This window comes from Tachysurus fulvidraco, chromosome 2, assembly GCF_022655615.1.
Source record: "Tachysurus fulvidraco isolate hzauxx_2018 chromosome 2, HZAU_PFXX_2.0, whole genome shotgun sequence".
Lineage (NCBI taxonomy): Eukaryota > Metazoa > Chordata > Actinopteri > Siluriformes > Bagridae > Tachysurus > Tachysurus fulvidraco.
In genome coordinates this window covers 35,158,244-35,178,697 of record NC_062519.1, presented here as the reverse complement: position 1 = coordinate 35,178,697, position 20,454 = coordinate 35,158,244, and the positions used below count along the sequence as shown (strand labels likewise).

At 38.0% G+C, this 20,454-nt stretch overlaps 1 protein-coding gene across 1 annotated transcript; it reads right to left on the bottom strand.

Moving 5' to 3' along the window:
• Positions 1-1,444: 1,444 nt before the first annotated feature.
• On the bottom strand, positions 1,445-20,454 carry abhd2a (abhydrolase domain containing 2, acylglycerol lipase a). Its single transcript, XM_027162447.2, has 11 exons — positions 20,252-20,454; positions 18,750-18,832; positions 18,410-18,625; positions 13,819-13,994; positions 12,359-12,526; positions 11,709-11,892; positions 7,518-7,610; positions 7,286-7,387; positions 6,098-6,167; positions 5,875-5,959; positions 1,445-2,850 (listed from the first exon to the last, which is right to left on the bottom strand). Exons 3-11 carry the CDS (start codon positions 18,616-18,618, stop codon positions 2,636-2,638), a joined length of 1,302 nt encoding a protein of 433 aa, XP_027018248.1. The 5' UTR covers positions 18,619-18,625; positions 18,750-18,832; positions 20,252-20,454; the 3' UTR covers positions 1,445-2,635.

Genomic DNA, 20,454 nt, shown 5'->3' with positions numbered 1-20,454 from the left:
TGTCCTGCTAATAAGAGATCTGATAGAAGAGCGATCAGAAGCATTTTCTTCCTGCAGACGAATGAAAGTGTTTACTGCATAAGATTTGAGCTTGAGGTCTGAACCAAATACAAATATTATAAAACACAGGATTTTGGTGTAAATTGAGATTAACCAACAACAACAACAAAGAAAAGGCCAGGAGGTGGCGTCTGTGCTCTACTGCCTGACTAACTCGAACTTCCTTATCTTTCAGATGATGTAGAAATAACCTGCTGAGTGCAGTCACAAAATGAAGCCATCAATGGTCTCAGACGTCTGCGTCCCATTTCCAATAACTCAATCGCATCCAATTGCACATATATGAATAAAATTATTATTGCTACTAACTAATCATTGTCTTACAGCAAGCTGTTTAGCATTGTGCATGCTGGATGTATACTGTGTCGAGTTGTTTGGTATCTCAAGCAGACTCGGTTAGGCCACTGGTTAATAAGTGACATAAGATGACAACAGGTCAGGTTTCATTTGTAACTGAAAGTAAAATAAGTACATTTAGCAACTTTAACCAAATGACTTTTGAATTCAAGTCACTGATGGTTTAAACACTGGTGGTTTTAACTATGCAATAAATGGTTTTAACTATGCAATAAATGTTTGGCTACTGATCACAGGTCGTGAGTGCAAATCCCAGCAGTGGCAGTTTGCCCTTAACACTCAATTGCTCAAATGAGATAAATGTAAGTAGCGACAATTTAAGAGTAACCAAAATGTTTTTAGGAGCAAACTGGAAGAAAGCAACAAGGACAAAGGAGAGAATGAAAAACTCAGGATCCAAACAAGTCCCTGGAACTATGAACACTTGACATGCCCAGCGTTAATCTGACGGCTGTAAGCGTCCTTCATTCGACTGGTAGCAAGAACAGTATCAACAGTTTCACTATAAGACCAGTGAAGTGAACTTCAGACACTAAACATGTCTGTCTAAAAACTGAAAAGTTTTTTTAACCCCCTTTTTCACTTTCTCATGGAACTTTTCTTTCTGCTTTCATTCCACTCCAACTATTCAAGAACATGCAGTTACTCTGAAGAACTGAAACACAAAATCAGTAATTTGCTCAAAGTTCAGATTCTGTTCCTTTTACAAATTACGATGAGAAACAACCATAAAAACTGGTCACGAACCACAAATGAAAGACATGCGTGCAGTGAGCCAGCATTCACAGACACACGCAGTCTCCTGCTGAAACTCCTACTCTGATCCACACTTCAACCAAACTCCTGCTATCCTAACAACATCACAGCCAAGTGCACAGAACTGACAACGTGTTTTGGTGAATGTCAGGCTTTGGTGAACAGGAGGGATCATCGAGTCATTGAGCTGAAGAGATTGGACATCTCTCCCTCTTAGTGCATTGTATGATCTAGTCTGTTTTAACTTTAACTATGCAATAAATGTTATGGCAAAAATAATAAAGTGCTTTAATAAAAAAAAAAGAAAAAGCGTTTTTTTAGCTTTGATGATTTATGTTTAACATTTTTTTCCCCACCCAAAATGAATAATACAATAAAATGAAAAGTGCTGACTCGGTCTAGTCGAGTTATCAACAGACCAGAGCGTGTTGAAGAGCACAGAAGAGGCACCAGCAGCATGCCCGTCCTCACAATAAGCACACAGTGCCTGCATAACGGCCAGTTCCCTCAGTGTTATATACAGTGTGGTAGTGCACGGTCGGTCTACAGTAGCTGTTTGTGCTGAAGTCTTTCCACTCTAGTAGCTTCAAGTAAACTTCTTTTACACACGCTAGGGCCAGACGTATTTAAACCGACATGACGTGTACCGTATTTTCCAGACAATAGGTTGTATCCAAGAGCAAGACGCATATCTATGGATCGGTTCGAGTTGGCTTAATGTAGCAGTCATTTCTAAATATCTTTTTACTGCCTCTATAATGGCACTTTAGTGTAATTGGTCCATAAGTCCATCCTTATCAAGAAGTCATAACAAATATTATGGTCTGCAGAGCCCTTCAGTTGTCACTGTGTGTTAAACATGGTGGTAAAATCAGGCAGTCTGACTAAAGATTTCTGAAATCTTGCTTTGGGATTTCCTTATTCTGTGATCTTTAAACTCAATTTTTCATTTTTCTGGAGTATCTTTATATATAGTTTTCAGTCTGTATATATGTGAAATCTTAATCTTGTATATAAATATATATAAGAATCTAATATATTATATTACATTCTTATATATTCATTTATATATATAAAGATTAAGATTTCACCAGGAAACAAATCTTTTATGCTTGCGTTACTGTAGTGCCAAACTATTGTTTGCGTTTTAACACAAATAAACGTACTTAGAATTAGCGTGATGCAAAATATATGGGTCACTACATGAAGTAATAATCTTTTAAGTCCAGAAAATATGGTACATGTATAACACTGTCCTCATTTCATCCTCTCTATCGTCTATGTGCCCGTATACCTGTGTTGTGAGCGATCCCCAAACTATGAAACATTTTCTCTAGCACTGATCACAAAGACACTTTTTTTGTGTGTGTGTAAGAGGAGTCATAAAGGTCAGACCAGTCAGAAAGGTCTGAGTGGTTTGATGGTGAATGGGCATGATTCGAGAGAGGGCAGAGGTCAAAGTTTAGGAAGCATTGTTCAAGCATGTGCCCTCTGAGGCTTGGGCTTCCTGGCTTTGGCATGTTGGCTTCTGCTTTTGCCACTGGCAGATGGCGTTGGCGTACCCCACGATGACCTTATCCATCCAGGTGAGAGGCTGCGGGAAGAGAACGGCGCCTTCGAAGAAGCCCAAGTGTCCGCCGTGCAGTGTCAGAGAAAAGATCACATTCTCTTTCTTTTCTGGAGAGGGGAAGAGGAAAGAACAGGGAAAATGGGGAAAGTTACCTAATTTCATAAGACTACATGAGTGTAACAATATAAAGTAACTGGACTTCAGCCTCCTCAGCCATTCTGGACTGTTCTGAAGTACAGAGTGTCTTCTTATCTCTTTTATGACATTTATGGCTCTTCCATTTTTACCTTTAATTTTCAAAGCCAAACCTCAGATGTCTCATCTAAAATGAGCTTGTTGCAGTGATAATACAGAGCTGTTAAGGGTGTAATATAATACCAATATATGTGTCAGTTTTATACCCAAAATATCTGTGTCTGTCTTCAGGATTTGGAATTCAGATGTGGAAAAGCCTGAAGAGAATAGTTGTTGTTGTCTTTTTAAACCCGAGACCTGAGGGATACCATTCCTGATGGAGACTTCTTGTCTCAACCAGATGCTTGTGAAACTTTCTGCCAAGGCTTTTTAAATCTGCATCTGTTTTGAAGGCATTACCTGTTTATTCTGAATAATGTATTCATGCGTGTCTACATCCCATTAGATTCATAGAAATATCTTAGCTCCGGTACAGAGAATCGAGCTGGTACCAAGAAAATGTATCCTATTAACCAAGATCTCTTTAACCTCTCTTTAACTTGGCTCCTGGTCTATTACAGGGTGAACTTTAAGTTTCTTATTAATGTTTTTTTTTAAAGCTTTAATGAGCAACGTTCTCAGAGATCAGGGACTTCCCTGCTTTTACATTTCCCCCAGGTCCTCAGATCAATTCTATTATGGCTATTAAGTCAAGACTAAAACACATTTTTTTTATTTTGCCATTCTGTAATATTTAAGCCAGTAATGGATTTAAACCAAGAAATGTAGAAATTATAAATCCATTAAAGAGGAAAATAAAGCAAAGAGTTAGGTTACCACAGAAGTCTTTAATAAATCACTTAATTGGAGATTCGTTAGCTTTATTTCCTTGTGTCAAAACAGACACAAAACTCCAACCCACGTGCTCGAAAACCTTGTACTATAACAATTTAGCTTGTATATATATTATGTATTTTTATATTATATATTTTGTATAAAATAAATTAAGCTTGTTTACACTGGAGTATGAACGATACCTTTAATATATCAGCTGTGACCAAGAATACAAAAAGCTCCTATTGTGGGCGTTTCCCCTTCAACTTAAAGAGAAGATCCAATTAAAGATAAAAGTTATTCATAAAGCATATTAATTCTTAAAAGAGCTCTTTCTTTAGCAGAGGAGAAAATGACCAAAAGGTGAAGAGGGAGAAGAAATGTATTGTGTACAATATTTAATGATGTTAGTGAGATAATGAGATGCTACAGATTAGATCATGTAGATATTTTGTGACCAATCAGACACAAAGTGACACAAAGTGAAGGTTTATAATACTCCAGATTTTAAAAGAGCTCTAAAATTTTATTTACTGGACAACCAATCACAGGCTTCAAAAGAATGCTTCATACCAAGTAGCCTGTTTAGCCCCGCCTCCTCTATACAATAAAAGTATTGTATTTTTCCTTGCTCAGAATTGCTCGGAGATTGGTCCTGGATCACTCTGAAGATAAAAGTCCTAGTTAGAAATATGTAAAACTAAATTAGGAGCTCTTTTAGGTCATTATTCGAACCTTCCTGAATGCGGGACCATGACCCTTAACCTTGATCACACTGGTCCTTTAAAATAGTTTAAATCGCACTACTGCAAATTCACGACTTAACGGTTTAATTTTCTTTTATTCCCTTTCGATCTGAATGTTTTTTTTCCTTATTCTTGTACCTCGGCATGACTGAAAAGACAAACATTTCTTTAAGTGTTCTCTGGCAGACACTGAAGCTTGAACCACTTGTTCCACCACCCACTCATTAAGCAATCTTAAAGCCAATAATAAACTAAACACACTTGAAGCCAAAGAAAACAAAGAAGCTTACACCCTCTGTGTCTCTCCAGTCGAGGAATCTAAAGGTCACATTGCAGACACTGAGACATATATGGGTGTCAAAGTGTCTTAGTAAAGCATTGAGTCATGAGGCTAATTTTCACGGTGCCCTGGCATCAATTATACAAACTGTACAAGAAAGATAAACCTTAATTACTGATTTTAAGTGGACTGCTGTCTAGCTCGTCTAAAATCTACCAATTTTTTCCCCCACAGAGCTTTTTATCCATCCAGATGTACATTTTTTTGTTCTTGCATAAACATGGAATCAAAAATTATATTTATAACTCGGTCACATCATGGAACTAAATTTAAAGTCTTGGACAGAACTGAAGTTGAATACTCAGACCTACAGAAAAGGGCATAAGCTAGTTTTCAAAAAGGTAAATAAAAAAACAAAACAGCTGTAACAATGCAGGTATCCTTTCCCCCCAAATCAGTCTCAATTATCTACCTTGTCAAACATTAAATATGCATGTAACAACCAAACCCTGATCTACTACCAGCTTCGAAGGCATACTGTAGCTCAATCTAATATACACCCTGTATAAATATATATTAATATTAATAGAATATCACTTTCATCGTTTCATCACAGTAATGTGTTCTGACTAATCTCCATGACGAAGCCTTTCCTTACTGGCAGTCAGCTGTGTCTGTGTGTGTGAGTATCTAGGACTAACATGACATCTCAGTCACTCATCATTCTAAAAACAGCCAGCTTGTCCTTGGCGAGCCTCTTCATATTCAGAAGTAGGCAAGCTGTAAACTGCATGGTGTGTATGTACTGTCAAAAGATGTTGCTATGTACAAAAGACTAGAAGAGATCTGTTTGAAATACTGGCTCGTCCAGTGTTACATACATTTGCAGCTCAGCAATTTGGGCTCCAAGGCCCTAATTCTCAGAAACGGATGGAAGAAGCGCAGCAGAATCCGATCGGTTCACTATAATTGTGAAAGCAACTTGTTGGACACTAGTGTAACAAGACAGATAAAACTCTCTTTTCTAGCACTTCCTCATCAAAAGTGTGTGTAGTGAAGTGACTGAAATGAAGTGTGTGTTCAGAAAGCAGCGGTACCTGCGAGTGTGCGTGGGATGGTGAGAAGAGACTGGTGTACGAGAGGATCGTCGGCGGAGTTCACCAGCAGGAGTGGAACGTTCACCTACAACACGTGGACACAAAGAAGCTGATTTAATACAACAACAAAAACAAAGAAAGTCAGAAATGTTCACAGTTAAATAATATCTCATATATGAAAATAAATTTGTTTGTTTAAAAGGCCAACACGAGCTGTACTCACATTGTGAATGAAGTGCACACAGCTCTCCTTCTCATAGTACTCTTTCAAAGAATTGTGTCCATGGAATTTTCTAGAACATAAAAAAATTCAATACTGATGAACAAAATGTAAAGATCATCTTTTTTTTTTAATATTCTATTAATATGCCTTCACGATTACTACCTTCACTGAATGAGACTAAAAATATCCTCCTTAAATATTTTATTCTCCTTGATACAATATTAGGTCAACACAGGTGTATACCGTTAGTGCAAAAGTTTGCACACCCCTACTTTTAAACTAGAAGAAATTGCGTGCGAGCTGTGATTAATAGAGATGATTAATCATGTAAGATATGAGAGAGTGGGTGGGGCTTCCTTGGTCTTAACACTGGAGCTTTCACAACACCTGCACAACTGTCAGTCATTTAGAATCGCATACTACTCGACTCATCTGCCTTTGTCACCGCATGTAAACGAACTCAAACAGATTTTTCCTATGCAAATTGCATAAAAAGTTTGGCCAGTCTAACATAATGTTAACATAATACTGGAACAATAATATTACAAATTGTTTGGTGAACATTTAGACTTCTATCGCACTAAGGATTTTTTTTAGGTTTGTTTATGTGGATTTTCTTGCCTGTCAGTTTTATTCTGTTATTTTCCTCCTCTTATTAGTTCTAAATATTAGTTACTAAATAGTCTTAATGGTCTTAGTAGGGCCTTCTCTAGATGTGCATAAGGGCAATGTTTTCGTTTTAGTACATACAGTGCATTTATATTTTAAGGCATTTGGCAGATGCCCTTATCCTGAGTGACGTCGTATTTTATCTCATTTTATACAACTGAGGGTTAAAAGCCTTGCTCAGGGGCCCAGCAGTGGCAGTCTTATGGACCTGGGATTCAAACTCACAACCTTCAGATTAGTAGTCCAACACTTTAACCAAAAGGCTACTGCATCCTCAGTATAATGGTGTTTTTCTGATTCCAACTGTTTCTTAAGGTGATTGCTTTTTCTTTTAAAGGTTACTTAACAAGCTTAGTGTTTTATAGATGAACTGAGGTATATCAGTTATATATACATTTTAGCTATGCAGATCAAATGATCCTGGATCACTTCGTATGATTATCATTCATTATCTCAAAAACTGCAATTTTTTACAAACATAAGGCTTTTTTAAGTGCACAAAGCGGCACACAAACACACCTCATGATGTTGTCATCGATCTGCATAAGAGAGGTGGCAGTGTAAAGGCGTCTCAGATCTGCATCTATCAACTTAAGAGAGCCTCCTCCAAATAGACTGCCCCTGTGGGAAAAAAAAGATCAAAAACAACTACAGCAAATACCATAGAGAATTACTCCTAACAACCAGACAGAAGGCGACCGCTCTTCTGTTTCACACATTCAGCTTTGTCGTTTATGGTGACTGGCTCTACCTGTGTGACAGAATAATCTTCTTCATGTTGTCAGCCATGAGGAAATTATAGAAGCGCCGGCACTGATCCCACTGCAGAAAGGTCTCCTGAGCTCTAAATACAAAGAGAAACATCCTATATCAACCAAGTACACGAAAATAACACGATCCTGTAATACTTTCCAAAGAGTTTCACACACAAAAAATGCTAATATACTAGAAATTTCCCACTGAGCTTCTGAACAGTAAAGCAGCTCACTCATCCACATTTTTAACACTGCTGCTACTGTACATGAAGAGAGGCTTCATGCCATGGCTCGATGAGTAATGGGCCACTAATGTCCAACAGCATGTTTGTTCTGTTTATAGATTCGGAGAGTTCCTGCGAAAATACGGTTTACATGTGGAGCACAGTATGTTAAATAGTCACACGGTTGTAGGATGTTACAAATAGTGGTTCAATTTAGATTAGAACCACAATGCACAAAAGATGTGCTACACATGTGAGGATGAGAAAACTCCCACGTCTAACAACCACCGCTGCTTCGCCAATACATTTTAGATGCCAGGCTGAAGAAGCAAGCACAGCTGGCAAAATATATTATTTACAGCTTTTTAACTAACAAACTGTTTGTTAATCCAGCAAAACAATGTGAATATTAATACCCAAATAACAATCTGCTGTGAGAAAGTGTATATTTAAAGCATTGAACCTGATTAAATGCATGATACTGAGCTGCACTGGTGACATGAGACATCCTTTGACTATGAGGTCACACCTTCTCCATTAGGACTGAGACACAGCAGCTGTTTCATTTTTGTACAGCCACAAAAAGACATTTTGGTGAACCTGACCCACCTCTTTATTGGGCTTAACAAGCACCATGGCAACACCACCTTAGCTGGGATGAAAACACACAGCCACCTTTCCTTCACCTGGTACCGACAGCCAAAAAGACAATTTTGTTTAACCCTCTGGGGTCCAAATGCGCGCCGGTGCGTCTTTGGCGGATTTTTTCCTCTTCAACGTGAAATCCACTTAAAATACTCCGTCATTCATAATCATACACAAACATGTAATACATCATTCGAAACTGTGAAGTGTCTACTTTTATTTGAATGCCTTCATAATAACAACAAAATGCTGTGCTTTTGGCAAATAAAGAAAATAACCAGGATGTGCATTCAGACATCTCTGTCTCCTTGACCATCTTCCTGAAACACGTTACAAACATGAACTGATAACTCCGCCAATACTTATCACATGATACATATGTCTAATGAAAGCCTGAAATGTCTACTTTTAAATGAGTAATTAAAATCGAAAGCAAATATTGTCTTTTTGTGTAATCTGTATGTAAGTATAGAGAGCTACAGTTTTTCTGGCTCGACTTCATTAGCGCTAATGTGATCCCACCTACCGCGTGCGCGCCATTCATATGGAAATTACCTGAGCGGGCTATGCAAACAAGATCAACGCCCCCAAACAATGGTATAAGAAGCACCAAGTTTTAACAGATTCCATTAAAGATTAAAAAAGATTCCATTAAAGATTTTAACAGAGCCATATTGTATTGGTCATATACAATATTGTTACTAGTATACATATACTGGAATAAAAACTTTATTATTTATTTTAAGAATCTGTTTTGCAGTAGTGTCTGTTTGCTCGGTCTCTTGTCTGGCACACATGCACTTTATGTGGATTTTAGGATTTTTTTAGTACTTATATCTTGTCTGGCACTGTTTGCACTAGTTAAATATTCTAAATAAAACTACAAACACAAAATATACACATTTATTTTGTCTTCACATTCTTTCTTGTAACTCCTCTCTCAGTCACACACTTACCTGAAAGGCTCATTATGCAGCTCATTATGCGGGCCTTTGTCTTTTAAGGTGCGAATCACATTAATATGCATGATAGTTGATGTCTACTCGCATATGCCCTTTTCAAACAAAAAGTGTTTTAGAAAATTCTGTGAGCAAGTAAACAAGATGAACATAATTTTGAAGCAAAAATTTTTTTCCCCTCAAAAACACAATCATGTACATACAAGCTGCTCACATATTATTGTAGTCCAGTTTGTGCTGATTGATGGCTAATGTCTAATATCACTGTAATCAGCACAAACTGGACTACAATAATATGTGAGCAGCTTGTAAGTACATGATTGTGTTTTTGAGAAAACAATGTTTATGCGTGGTTAGTGAAAAATGAAACATTTTAGATCACTTGAATAAGGCCATAAAACACATACAGAACATCGGTTCACAGGACTTTTGAGAAGTGGATCTTGTATCCTAGTGTTTTTGCTTCAAAATTATGTGAAAATCATCTTGTTTACTCGCTCACAGAAAACAATATATTGATTTAAATTTTCTAAAACACTTTGTTTGAAAAGGGCATATGCGAGTAGGCGTCAACTATCATGAATATTAGTGTGATTCACACCTGAGAAGACAAAGGCCCACATAATGAGCTGCATAATGAGCCTTTCAGGTAAGTTTGTGACTGAGAGAGGAGTTACAAGAAAGAATGTGAGGACAAAATAAATTATTGCATATTTTTTGTTTGTAGTTTAAACAGAATATTTAACTACCACACAAAATCACTTTAGAAGTTAGTAGTAACACAGAAGACACAATCAGGGCATGCTCTCTACACTGGACTTAATCAATCACTTCTCAATCGGCTTCAAATAGTACAAAACGCGGCAGCACGTCTTCTCTCCAACACCTCCAAACGCTCACACATCACCCCTGTCCTCCACTCACTTCACTGGCTTCCGGTGCGGTTTTGGGTGGAGTATAAGGTCCTTCTCTGTGTGTTCAAGGCCATCAATGGTCTGGCCCCAGCCTCTCTCACAGAATTAATAAAGGTCTACCAACCAGCCAGATCTCTCCGCTCCTCTGGACATACCTCTCTGGTCATTCCCAAATACAATTATGAGAAGTTTGAAGGCCGGTCATTTGCCATCAAGGGACCAAAGCTGTGGAACGCACTTCCAGCTCATTTACGATCCATCACTGTGCTGAGTGTTTTTAAATCGCAGTTGAAGACATATTTATTCATACAAGCTTTTAAGGCGTAGACCCGGTTTCAACTGCTATTTTATGTTTCATTGTGTTCTTATTGATTCCATTTATTTTGTTTTTTATTGTTGTTTTACTGGAAAGCACCTTGTGCTCCTTTTGGCTGTTGTAAGGTGCACTATAAATAAAATTTGATTGATTGATTGAGGGCAAAACTGTGCAACAAAAAAAAAAAGTGTCAACAGGAAGAGTACAAGATAAAAAAAGGGTGTAAATTTTGTAGAAGCCAACTAACCTACTCTGTCACATAGTACCCAGAATTATACAGTTATACATCTTTGTGCCATTCTAGGAAACAGTTCCTTTTCAGCTGAACACAAAAGTGAACATCTCATGCCTGGCATTTCCAAAGCTTTTCCAAGCACACAGGTCCGGGTTTCATGTATTGAGTCATTCCTGTGTCTCAGGGGCGTGTACGTGATTACCTGAATCACCGCAGTTCATTTCTGTATGAACAGCGTGCTCTGAGGGAGGCGGGAACACATTGGCATTTATGTGTCTGTGAAGAGCGGTGACTGAGACCGAGATGGCAGAGAACGCACTCTGTTTAATTTCTTTATTCTACAAAAGCACAGTGTTTTGTTGTTATTATGAAGGCACTCAAATAAAAGTAGACCCTTTACAGATTCGAATGATGTATTACATGTATGTGTATGACTATGAATGACGCGCCGGCGAGTCTTTGGACCCCAGAGGGATAACCTTATGCCTCCTTCATTAGGCATGACAGGTACAGAGTCCAATATTCTTTTACCAGGCCTGATAAGCACCAAGGCCATACCTAGTTCTCTTTTGTATGACAGCCAAGGCTCAAATTTCCTACACCGGGACTGACAGGCACATATACCTCCATTGAACACGCCACACACTGCAAAAGAAATGTATCTGAAAATATTTTCTAAATATTGGTTTACTAGTAATAAAAGATGGCCTGTGGGATCTAACCTCACTAATATAAAGACTCGCAGATCCATTAAATCACAAACACCCCACACACACTGCTCTAAATTGGTACAGCTTTTTCATCAGCACTGAAACAAATGCATGCATCTTAATGTTTCTAATGTAGAACCACGTTAGCTTTTGCATGATTTTATTCGGAAAAACTCCAGCTTGCCTGAGTGCACTGTAGCCCTGGCACACGCTCACGCAGCACAGCACACGCTCCTGATTGGCATGGTTCTCCCCCAGGAATTTGCAGACGATGTTGCCACCGAGACTGAAGCCCACCACGATGAGCTGGCTCTGAGGGTAGGTCTTCTTTATGTAGCCCACCATGGCTGCAAACTCCCAGGTACAGCCTACAGAGTGTGGATTAAAAAAATAAATAAATAATTCAAAAACTACATAAATACTACCTAAAAATGACTGTAGACATCAATGAGTATTTGTGTATTATTATGCACAAGTAGGTTATGTGTATGTACCATATTCTTTCTTTACTTATATAGCAGTCTTTGGTGTGAGAAACATATTACACACATTTTCTAAGTTCTATGAAAAAATCAAAAACATCAATGTCTGTATAAAATATACGTGTATAGACACCATGGCAAAATGTCAGGCAAATAGGCAAATAATTTTTCTATTTACTTAGAAAATGTACTGCGTTCTTTCAAGAATAGATTAGAGCCTTTATTTTGTCATTATTTCAAGAACAGAAGAAATGGGCAGAATTACTTTGAAGGGCAGGGCAACAAGACAACACAGAGGCTTCATTGTTTTTTAACCTCAACAGCTAGGCTCTAAATGTTTAATGGAACGTACCATAGGTGAACATGCGGGGGGAGGTGAGCTCGATGTTGGGCAAGGCCCCGAGGTGGTTGAGCACGGCGCAGCGGTAGCCTTGCTTCTGTGAGTAATCCACAAATGTGCGGATGTAGTGCTTCTCGCTGTGGTTCCCAATGCCTGGACAGATAACCATGGTGACGTCCGCTGTGTGAGAGAAGGAGAAAGAGTGACAACATGAAAATGTGACCGCAAGCAATTTGCATGCTGGTCAGAACATGTCTGATTTGGCCAGTGATAAGAGAATGCAAATGTGTCACATTTTTTACACTTCATCCAAACTAAAGCTGTGGATTTTTTGAGAGTTTACCCTTGCATTCAGTCAACATTATTTTCTACTTCCTTATTTCAATGATCTGTAGCTAAACAGTGGTTTTAAAAAAAAGGTAAAAAAAAGAAATCATTATAAAAATAACTAAAACATAAACACTATGAAATAAGACATTTGGTATTAGACCATGACCAAAAAAAGTGATACATGAATAAAAATTTTTATCAATATATTTATCCACTCTTGGCATCATCTAAACCATTTTACCCATGAGGCTTTTCTTTTCTTATATTTGTGCCACCAAAACAGCTCTGGCCCTGTATTACTGAAGGTATGGTGTTGTATCTAGCACCAAGATGTTAGCGACGGTCTATGGCTACGCAGCCTCATACACTGCAAGCTGCGATGCATCTTGAACATTTTCTTGAAAAGTTGACAGTGTAAAAACTGGTCAGACGTGTCAGACATAACCAAGTGTGTGAGGCATTCCACAAGTAAAAACATACTTATTTCTGAAATGCTAAAACAAGCACTTGTTTTTCCTGTTTGTATTATGTATGTAAAAAATGTGCTTTAACAAAAGTTTTAGACTTAGTTAAGTCCTCAGTCTGTGACCTGGTGAACCATGTTCTCATTAATTCATGTTCTCATTAATTCAAAACACTTTTGTATGTTGCTCTGGATAAGTGTGTCTGCCAAAATATAAATGTAAACATAAGAGTTTCTGATGCTACACAAATATCAGTTGATAACATACCAACAAAAATGACCCTGAGGATGGTGGATGGAAATTAGTAATGCAACTGTTTGTTGAATATCTGCTCAGTTGTTACTTATGTCCAAGCTTTGGTTCGGACGCTATCTGGCTGGAAATAACGCATAACGAATAATGGTCATTCTGGCCATTCTGGTCATGCTAGCGAGTCATAAGCTCTTACATTGCTGTTCTTCATTCTTGTGCAGGTTTGTTATTACAAGCCAATTTCCCCAAAACATCCTTTTCAGACTGAATTCTTGGTATTGAGAAAGATACAGCCTCTTCTTTCTTTCCCTGCTTCTTTAAAGCTTTAACAGTTTTCAGTGGGAGAGGCTGAAAGGATTCCATGAAAGGTTTAGCATTTCACTACAGCCCAAACACAAAGCAACTGTACTCCCATGAGGCACTGACCTCCACTCTGATGATCCGCCAGGGGTTCGAAGAGATCAAAGGTCGCTGTGGCGCCATCCTGCATTGGCAGAAACTTGCGCAGGCCGGTCGGGTGTGGCGAACTCACGCGGCCCAGCTTTCCATACAGAGCCGTCTGTAAATGGCCGCTTTTCCCCCACAACAGCGGAGGAATGTACCTACAGGACAGAGTCGATTTACTGTAAACCTTTTAAAATCATTTGTACACATGCATACTATAATAGGAAGATGACCTTAAACATAATCAATAACAAAAAATTACCCTGTAAGTTAATTAACCTGTAATTGCCTACCATATTTGACCTAAGCTGTATACTGGACGATTGATGTTTAACCTGATCCGATAAGACGAGATAAATCTACATGCTCCAGTTTAAAGAAAAAGAGAGAGGGTGATTTAGTTTGAATCTCTTCTCCTCCTTAATGTAGAATAGTCTGAAGCCGGTTGATCATTTTAGATGTTTATATATTGTTACTGATTTGTTTTGGTTTTGATATTTGATTAATTTTTTTTACAGCTTTCTCTGTTTCTTTCTTGAGATTAGATTTAGAGTACAATTAGAGCTTTGCATAGATTTAGAGTTCTATTAGAAAACTTTATTGATTCTAATCTAACGCCTTATGCAGAGACTAGTATTAGATTAAGGGAACCTTTTGCTATACAAATCATAAATTATGTAAAAATCAGTAAGTGTTAACAGGACCTAACTTCATTTCTAGACTTTGCACATCATCAAGTAACTCTAACCGGTCAGAAGTTGTTTTAAACATAAAACTACAGTAAGTGATTCTAGGAACGATTCGATCTAAACAACCACATGCTTTGTTTTATTCCTTACTCAATGGACTGTATTAATCATGACCATTTCCTTGTTTAAATGTCAGCTTTATTTCCATATTAAAGTGTATTGTTTTGTATGGCGGTGCTCTATGATACCGTGTCACTGGTTACACCAAGGCTTTCCGACACACCGAATGAGGAAACTAAAATTAATATAAAATCTGTAATATAAAGATGTGGCATTTTACTTCATCAACACACTTTCCTATAGCACACTAAGGTCATGTAAAGGCCACGACCGAGAGATGTGAGGCATTTGGCTTGAAAAAATAAAAAGTCAAACGACACCAGACGTTGCGATGGGGATTTCAAATAAATGAATAAATAAAATTTAAAAATAATTAAAAAAAAAAAAAGTGGTTGTGCAACAGTTCTGTCCACAGTCAACCTCTGTGAAACAAGCTGCCTTCAATCTTCAGGGCAGATATATAAAACCAGAGAGATTTTCTAAGATTATCGTTTCCACAGACAGAATAATCTCGTTTACTTCACTAACTTACTCAGTCCATCATGTGTTTCTTAACTTCTCTAAACAGCTGTAATTAAAGCACAAAGCCTCACAGTAGTATGTTGATTATTAATATAATATTATATTCTATATTCATATTTTATCTATTTTATTCATTCCATATTCATATCTTATACTCATCCTGTTTATATTGAATCTCATCGTCTGCATTGTTTTCTTGTTTAGTTTGTATAGTATAGTGTTATTTATGTCTCTACTTTTGAGAGTCACAAACTGGAACCAAATTCCTTGTGTGTGTCAACATACTTGGCCAATAAATCTGATTCTGATTAAAATATGCATTATGGTGCCATAGCGGTACCACAGTAAGGCTCAGTCATGTCTCCTTCAGAATACCTCAGTGACAATCAGGTTCACCTCCAATCACTGTGATAAGAGAATGGAACAAAAGCAAAAGTGCGCTGGAAAAACCAGGCGCACTTAAAGGGAGGAGAAGGTGGTCAGCGGTTCAGGAAATGCTTCATACCTGCCGAGACAGCAAAGTCCACCAACATCCTGTTTGCACGCACACACACACACACCCTCTTCTTCTATATCTCTTTAAATGATAAGATAGCACCGCTTCCATTACGTTATGTACATCCACAATGACTACTGTTATTTTATAACAGCACTTTATTTATTACATATTCTAAAACTGATCAAATGAGTGTTCAGAGCTAAACTAGATGATATAGTAGGAGTTTTAGGAGCTTGATTTAAAGAAGCAATCCTCCAACATTTTTAGCACTTCATGTCAAGTTGATTAGCAATAAACAGCTAAGAGCTGTAAGAGCAGGGTTTGATAAATAGAAACTGTTACAGGGACTAATTAGACTGATAAAAAAAAAGATGATGATGATGTTTGTTAAAAAAAGAAGTGACTAAAAGAGTAAATTTAGCTGCAGTTTATCCTGACAACAACAAAGGATGAAAAGCCTCCAACACAGAGAGACAATTAGAGATATATAAAACCCTTGGCTGCTTTGTGTTTATGCTTCTTTCCTCTGCTATTATCGCTAAGCACCAGTAATAAGTAAGCGATAAGCATGCAGGATGTGAGTAACAGCAGGGCCGCACTGGCCTGACCCGCCTATTAATGTTCAAAGGTCCAGACACATATCAGCGAGTCCTGTGTTCTCTCTTTATCCACTGCTTCTGCATCATACAGTGTCTGAAAAGATCTCTGAACCAGCTTTGAACATGAATTTACAGGAAATACTGCAAGAGCCAAGGTGCTTTGCTGCTGAATTGATTGATCCTTCGACCCGGGGAGTCGTAACTGCACTTGGAAACAAACGATTACATAACAAGCGCTAATTTAAGGCTGAGAAAGAAACAGCCAGCCGCTCTTCATGCTAATGAACTAAAGGATGCAAGATAGAAAAGGCACGTGCAGTAATAATGTGCACAAGCACAACACAGACACACACAACATACAAACGCACTCACACAACATACACGCAAGCGCACACAGACACACACACAACATACACGCAAGCGCACATGCACAATACAGGCACAACACAGACACACACACACACAACATACATGCACGCACACTCACACAATACACGCACAGACATGCACTCACACAACATACACGCGCACACACACACACAACACACGCACAGACACGCACTCACACAACATACACGCACGCACACTCACAATACACGCACAGACAAGCACGCACATTACACACGCGCACAATACACGCACAGACAAGCACGCACACTACATACACGCACTCACACAACACGCGCACAGACACGCACGCACATTACACACGCGCACAATACACGCACCCACACGCACAAATTACACACACAATACACGTGCACACACACCACGTGCACACACATAAAATACACACATACCACACACACACCACACAGCAATTTAAAATGCAAACCCAAGTCAGTACTTAGAAAAAGAATCAATCAATCACTACAGCAGGGATAGAAAATACCAAACATTCAACACCGTTGCCTTGACTACGTAAATATTTCTGCTTGTACAAAAGCACAGGCTATTATTGAGATGTGTTTTGAATAACAAACTGCTCACAGCACTAACAACATACCTACAGAGTGAGAAGAAAAACTCCACTCTGTTTCCAAACATCCCATAGCTCTCAGAGACCTCACCTCATTTATCAACAATATACAAACACATTGCTCTAGAAAAAGTTTCTAGAATTAAGAAGAATGTTAACATGTTTCCTACCACAGATCATGCATAAAGTAAATCCTGATTAAATGGCAGAATCATTACTGCAAGAACCGTGGTTACAGTTTACCACAAACAAAATCCTTACATAAGAACTAATAAAACTGGCCTTTTATTTACGATAAGCGAAATGACACCATATAAAAAGAGGAAGTGTCTGTGCCTAGCTGCCATTTTAACTTTTAATCATGCCTTTAGTGCACTGTTAGTTTAGTAGGCGTCACTAATTGTAACTCAGCTGTGCCATGTTGGCACTCAATGCATTTAACAACATACAGAGTAACATCTGAAGTAACATCTTACAGAAAACTTCATAACAACAATTACAGACCTTTTTAAACATGTTTTTGTGATGCATCTATCTCAAGTCTCTATGTAATGGTGCATTCAGGTCATGTGAAAATGATCGTATTTACAAGTTGATCGCATGTGAACATTACCACAAAGTCGGAATTAGTTGTTTCTGAGTTGAGGGAATGTCAGGAAGAAAGCATGGGGGAGGTGATGGATATGTAGCTGATGGTAAATTAGTCGAAAACGAATGTTTGCCTGAGTTATTATGTGTTTTTGCAGCAAGATAATGAGATACAAGGAAATTGGTTGACATTTAAGCACCTACAAAAAAGAAATAGTTTGATTTGTAATGTCACGTGTATATTATTTACTCGTTAAAAACAAATGAGCAACACGTTTTGTTTTATATTTTCTAAAAGTAGAATTTATGTATTTAGTAGATGTATTTTTTGTAGTTAATTATGAGAAGTTACACCTCCATCTTGTCCAGACCATCGCCCATGTGATCTAAACTGCGACTTTCCAATTTATTTTCGTGTAATAAATCCAAATCCAAAGTACAATCAGTTATAAAATTACCACTACAAATGATGCTTGTGCATTTGCTTTCATATATGGGCTTTTAGGCAGAGTAACACAACTGTAATGTATTATGTAGGATGTGTTTCAAGATGAAAGTGACCACACACAACACTCACTCTTTGGTCAGTAAGGGGCAGGACTTGAGGAGGAAGCGGTTAAGTGGTGTGTCCTGGCATGTGAGGTCCGGTGCCGCAGTGGGGCTTTTCAGATTCAGGCACCGGACAATGATGTAGAGCACGGTGGCAACGGCCGCCAGCTTCATCCCATCAAACATGGCCGGCATCTCCGGTGCCACCGGGTACACTTCCGACTCGTGAGTGGTCATGGCTAGTCTGAAAAAAACAGAAGAAGAAGAAAAAAGGGAGGAACCTCAAATGAGTTTCAGAAATAAAGTGTAAAGATGAACTATTGTGGTATCTACGTGTAATAGACGTGTAAAATGTGTAATAGACTTACTCTGTTTCTTGTGTGGCTTTCTAAATTGTAATCTCTTCTGCTTGGATAAAGAAGACTGAGACTTCACAGTGATCAGGTCCAACCTGTGGAGAAAAACAAATATATATTAGAAAATAACAATATTTAAGACAAGATCTGAACGATAGAGATTTTAACTGTTGTGTTTAAAAGACCTTTTAACTCACTGACAAGTGACCTGGCCTCAAATGCTTCAAAAACAAATCGTAGATTATTGGCTACAAGCCATGACCACATGTTAGGGTTACATACAGCTTCCAGGCTGAACTAGCCTAAATATAATTAAGAGTAGTTTGCCTTGAATAATCCTACAAATGTCCTCACAGTCAGGAAGGCCAGAGTTAAATAACATAAAATCTGTTCACAGCCTGCAGCAATAAAGACACATAATACACAGAGGCCTGCTCTTTTGCCTTCACCATCCAGGCTAATAAAAGCTTACAAATCATTATTAATAATAACACAACAACTCATATTATTCATTTATACAGATGCAGATCATACAGTCTGCTGTAAGGGATAATGCAAAACAACTGATTAATTACAAAATCTCTACAGAGGTGATGTTGAGGATGTCAACAGAAAGTATTCATAAGCATGATTTTTAAATATGATCTCATTGACTCGACTGTTTGTTCCACAAAAACACTATTGCTCTTACTTCTCTTTTCCTGTTGAGAAACCCCTTTTGTGTTACATGACAGATAGATAAATAAAGACAGACCGACAAACAAAAAGCCAGGTATGAAGACAGATAGATAAATATAGAAACACAAGACTTTTAGAGAAATATTAAAATAGAGAGACAGATCAATATGAATACAGAAAAAAAGCTAATACAAAGATGAGTATGGTCAGACAAGTCATTATAAAAAATAGAAATGAATATAGACAGGGATGAATATCATTAGAGAGAGATATATTTATGTTTAGCTGCCTTTCTATAGAATATATAGACAGACAGATAGACAGACCCATAAAGACAGACAGACAGACAGATGTAGTTAGATTAATGTAAACACAGGAAAACTGATGGATTTTTATTATTATTATTATTATTATTATTATTATTATTATTATTATTATGTAGTTCAGGAGGTTTAATTCTGCATCATTTGTATACAACATAAGGTATAAAGTCAGTGTGTTAATACACACTAAAAAACAACCCGTTTCCTGTTTGTGTATAACTGAAATGAAGGGTTTGTCTGTTTCTCTCTGGTGAGGCCGAGGCATTGCTGAGGCAACTCCACCTTCACACAACACACACTCTAAGCTGCACCTTATTCACCGTTTCTGTATATACAAATATGTAAATAAATATAAATAAAAATGACATTAAACACGAATCTGTTTTGTAAGTCGTGTACGACAGAAAGTGGATAAAAACGAGTGCTGCACGAGGCAGGGCGAGGCAAGGCAGGAGCTAGCCCGCGTTAGCTACTGTAGCTAGGAGCGATAAATAAAGCATCAGCCTGACTTACCTTTTCCGCTCAACAACAGATCTTTCTCTTTCTCAGGTTAGCTGTCTCCAAATCCGTCCATACGGACAACCTGGATCTATGTTTGCATCCGCATTTATCCGCTGTCCCTTTCTAGCAGATTCTCTCTCTCTCACTCTCTCTCTCATCCAAATTACAGTTAACGACAGCAATAGACACGTTCTTTCTCCCACCTGCATTCCGAC

Bases quoted from the DNA above. Each gene is read 5' to 3' on its own strand.
- abhd2a (XM_027162447.2), bottom strand. From the start codon at position 18,618: ATGACCACTCACGAGTCGGAAGTGTACCCGGTGGCACCGGAGATGCCG. The intron at 11,893-12,358 runs GTACGTTCCATT...CACACTCTGTAG, and splicing joins CCCCCGCATGTTCACCTATG to GCTGTACCTGGGAGTTTGCA. The intron at 6,168-7,285 runs GTGTGTTTGTGT...TTTATGTTCTAG, and splicing joins ATCGATGACAACATCATGAG to AAAATTCCATGGACACAATT.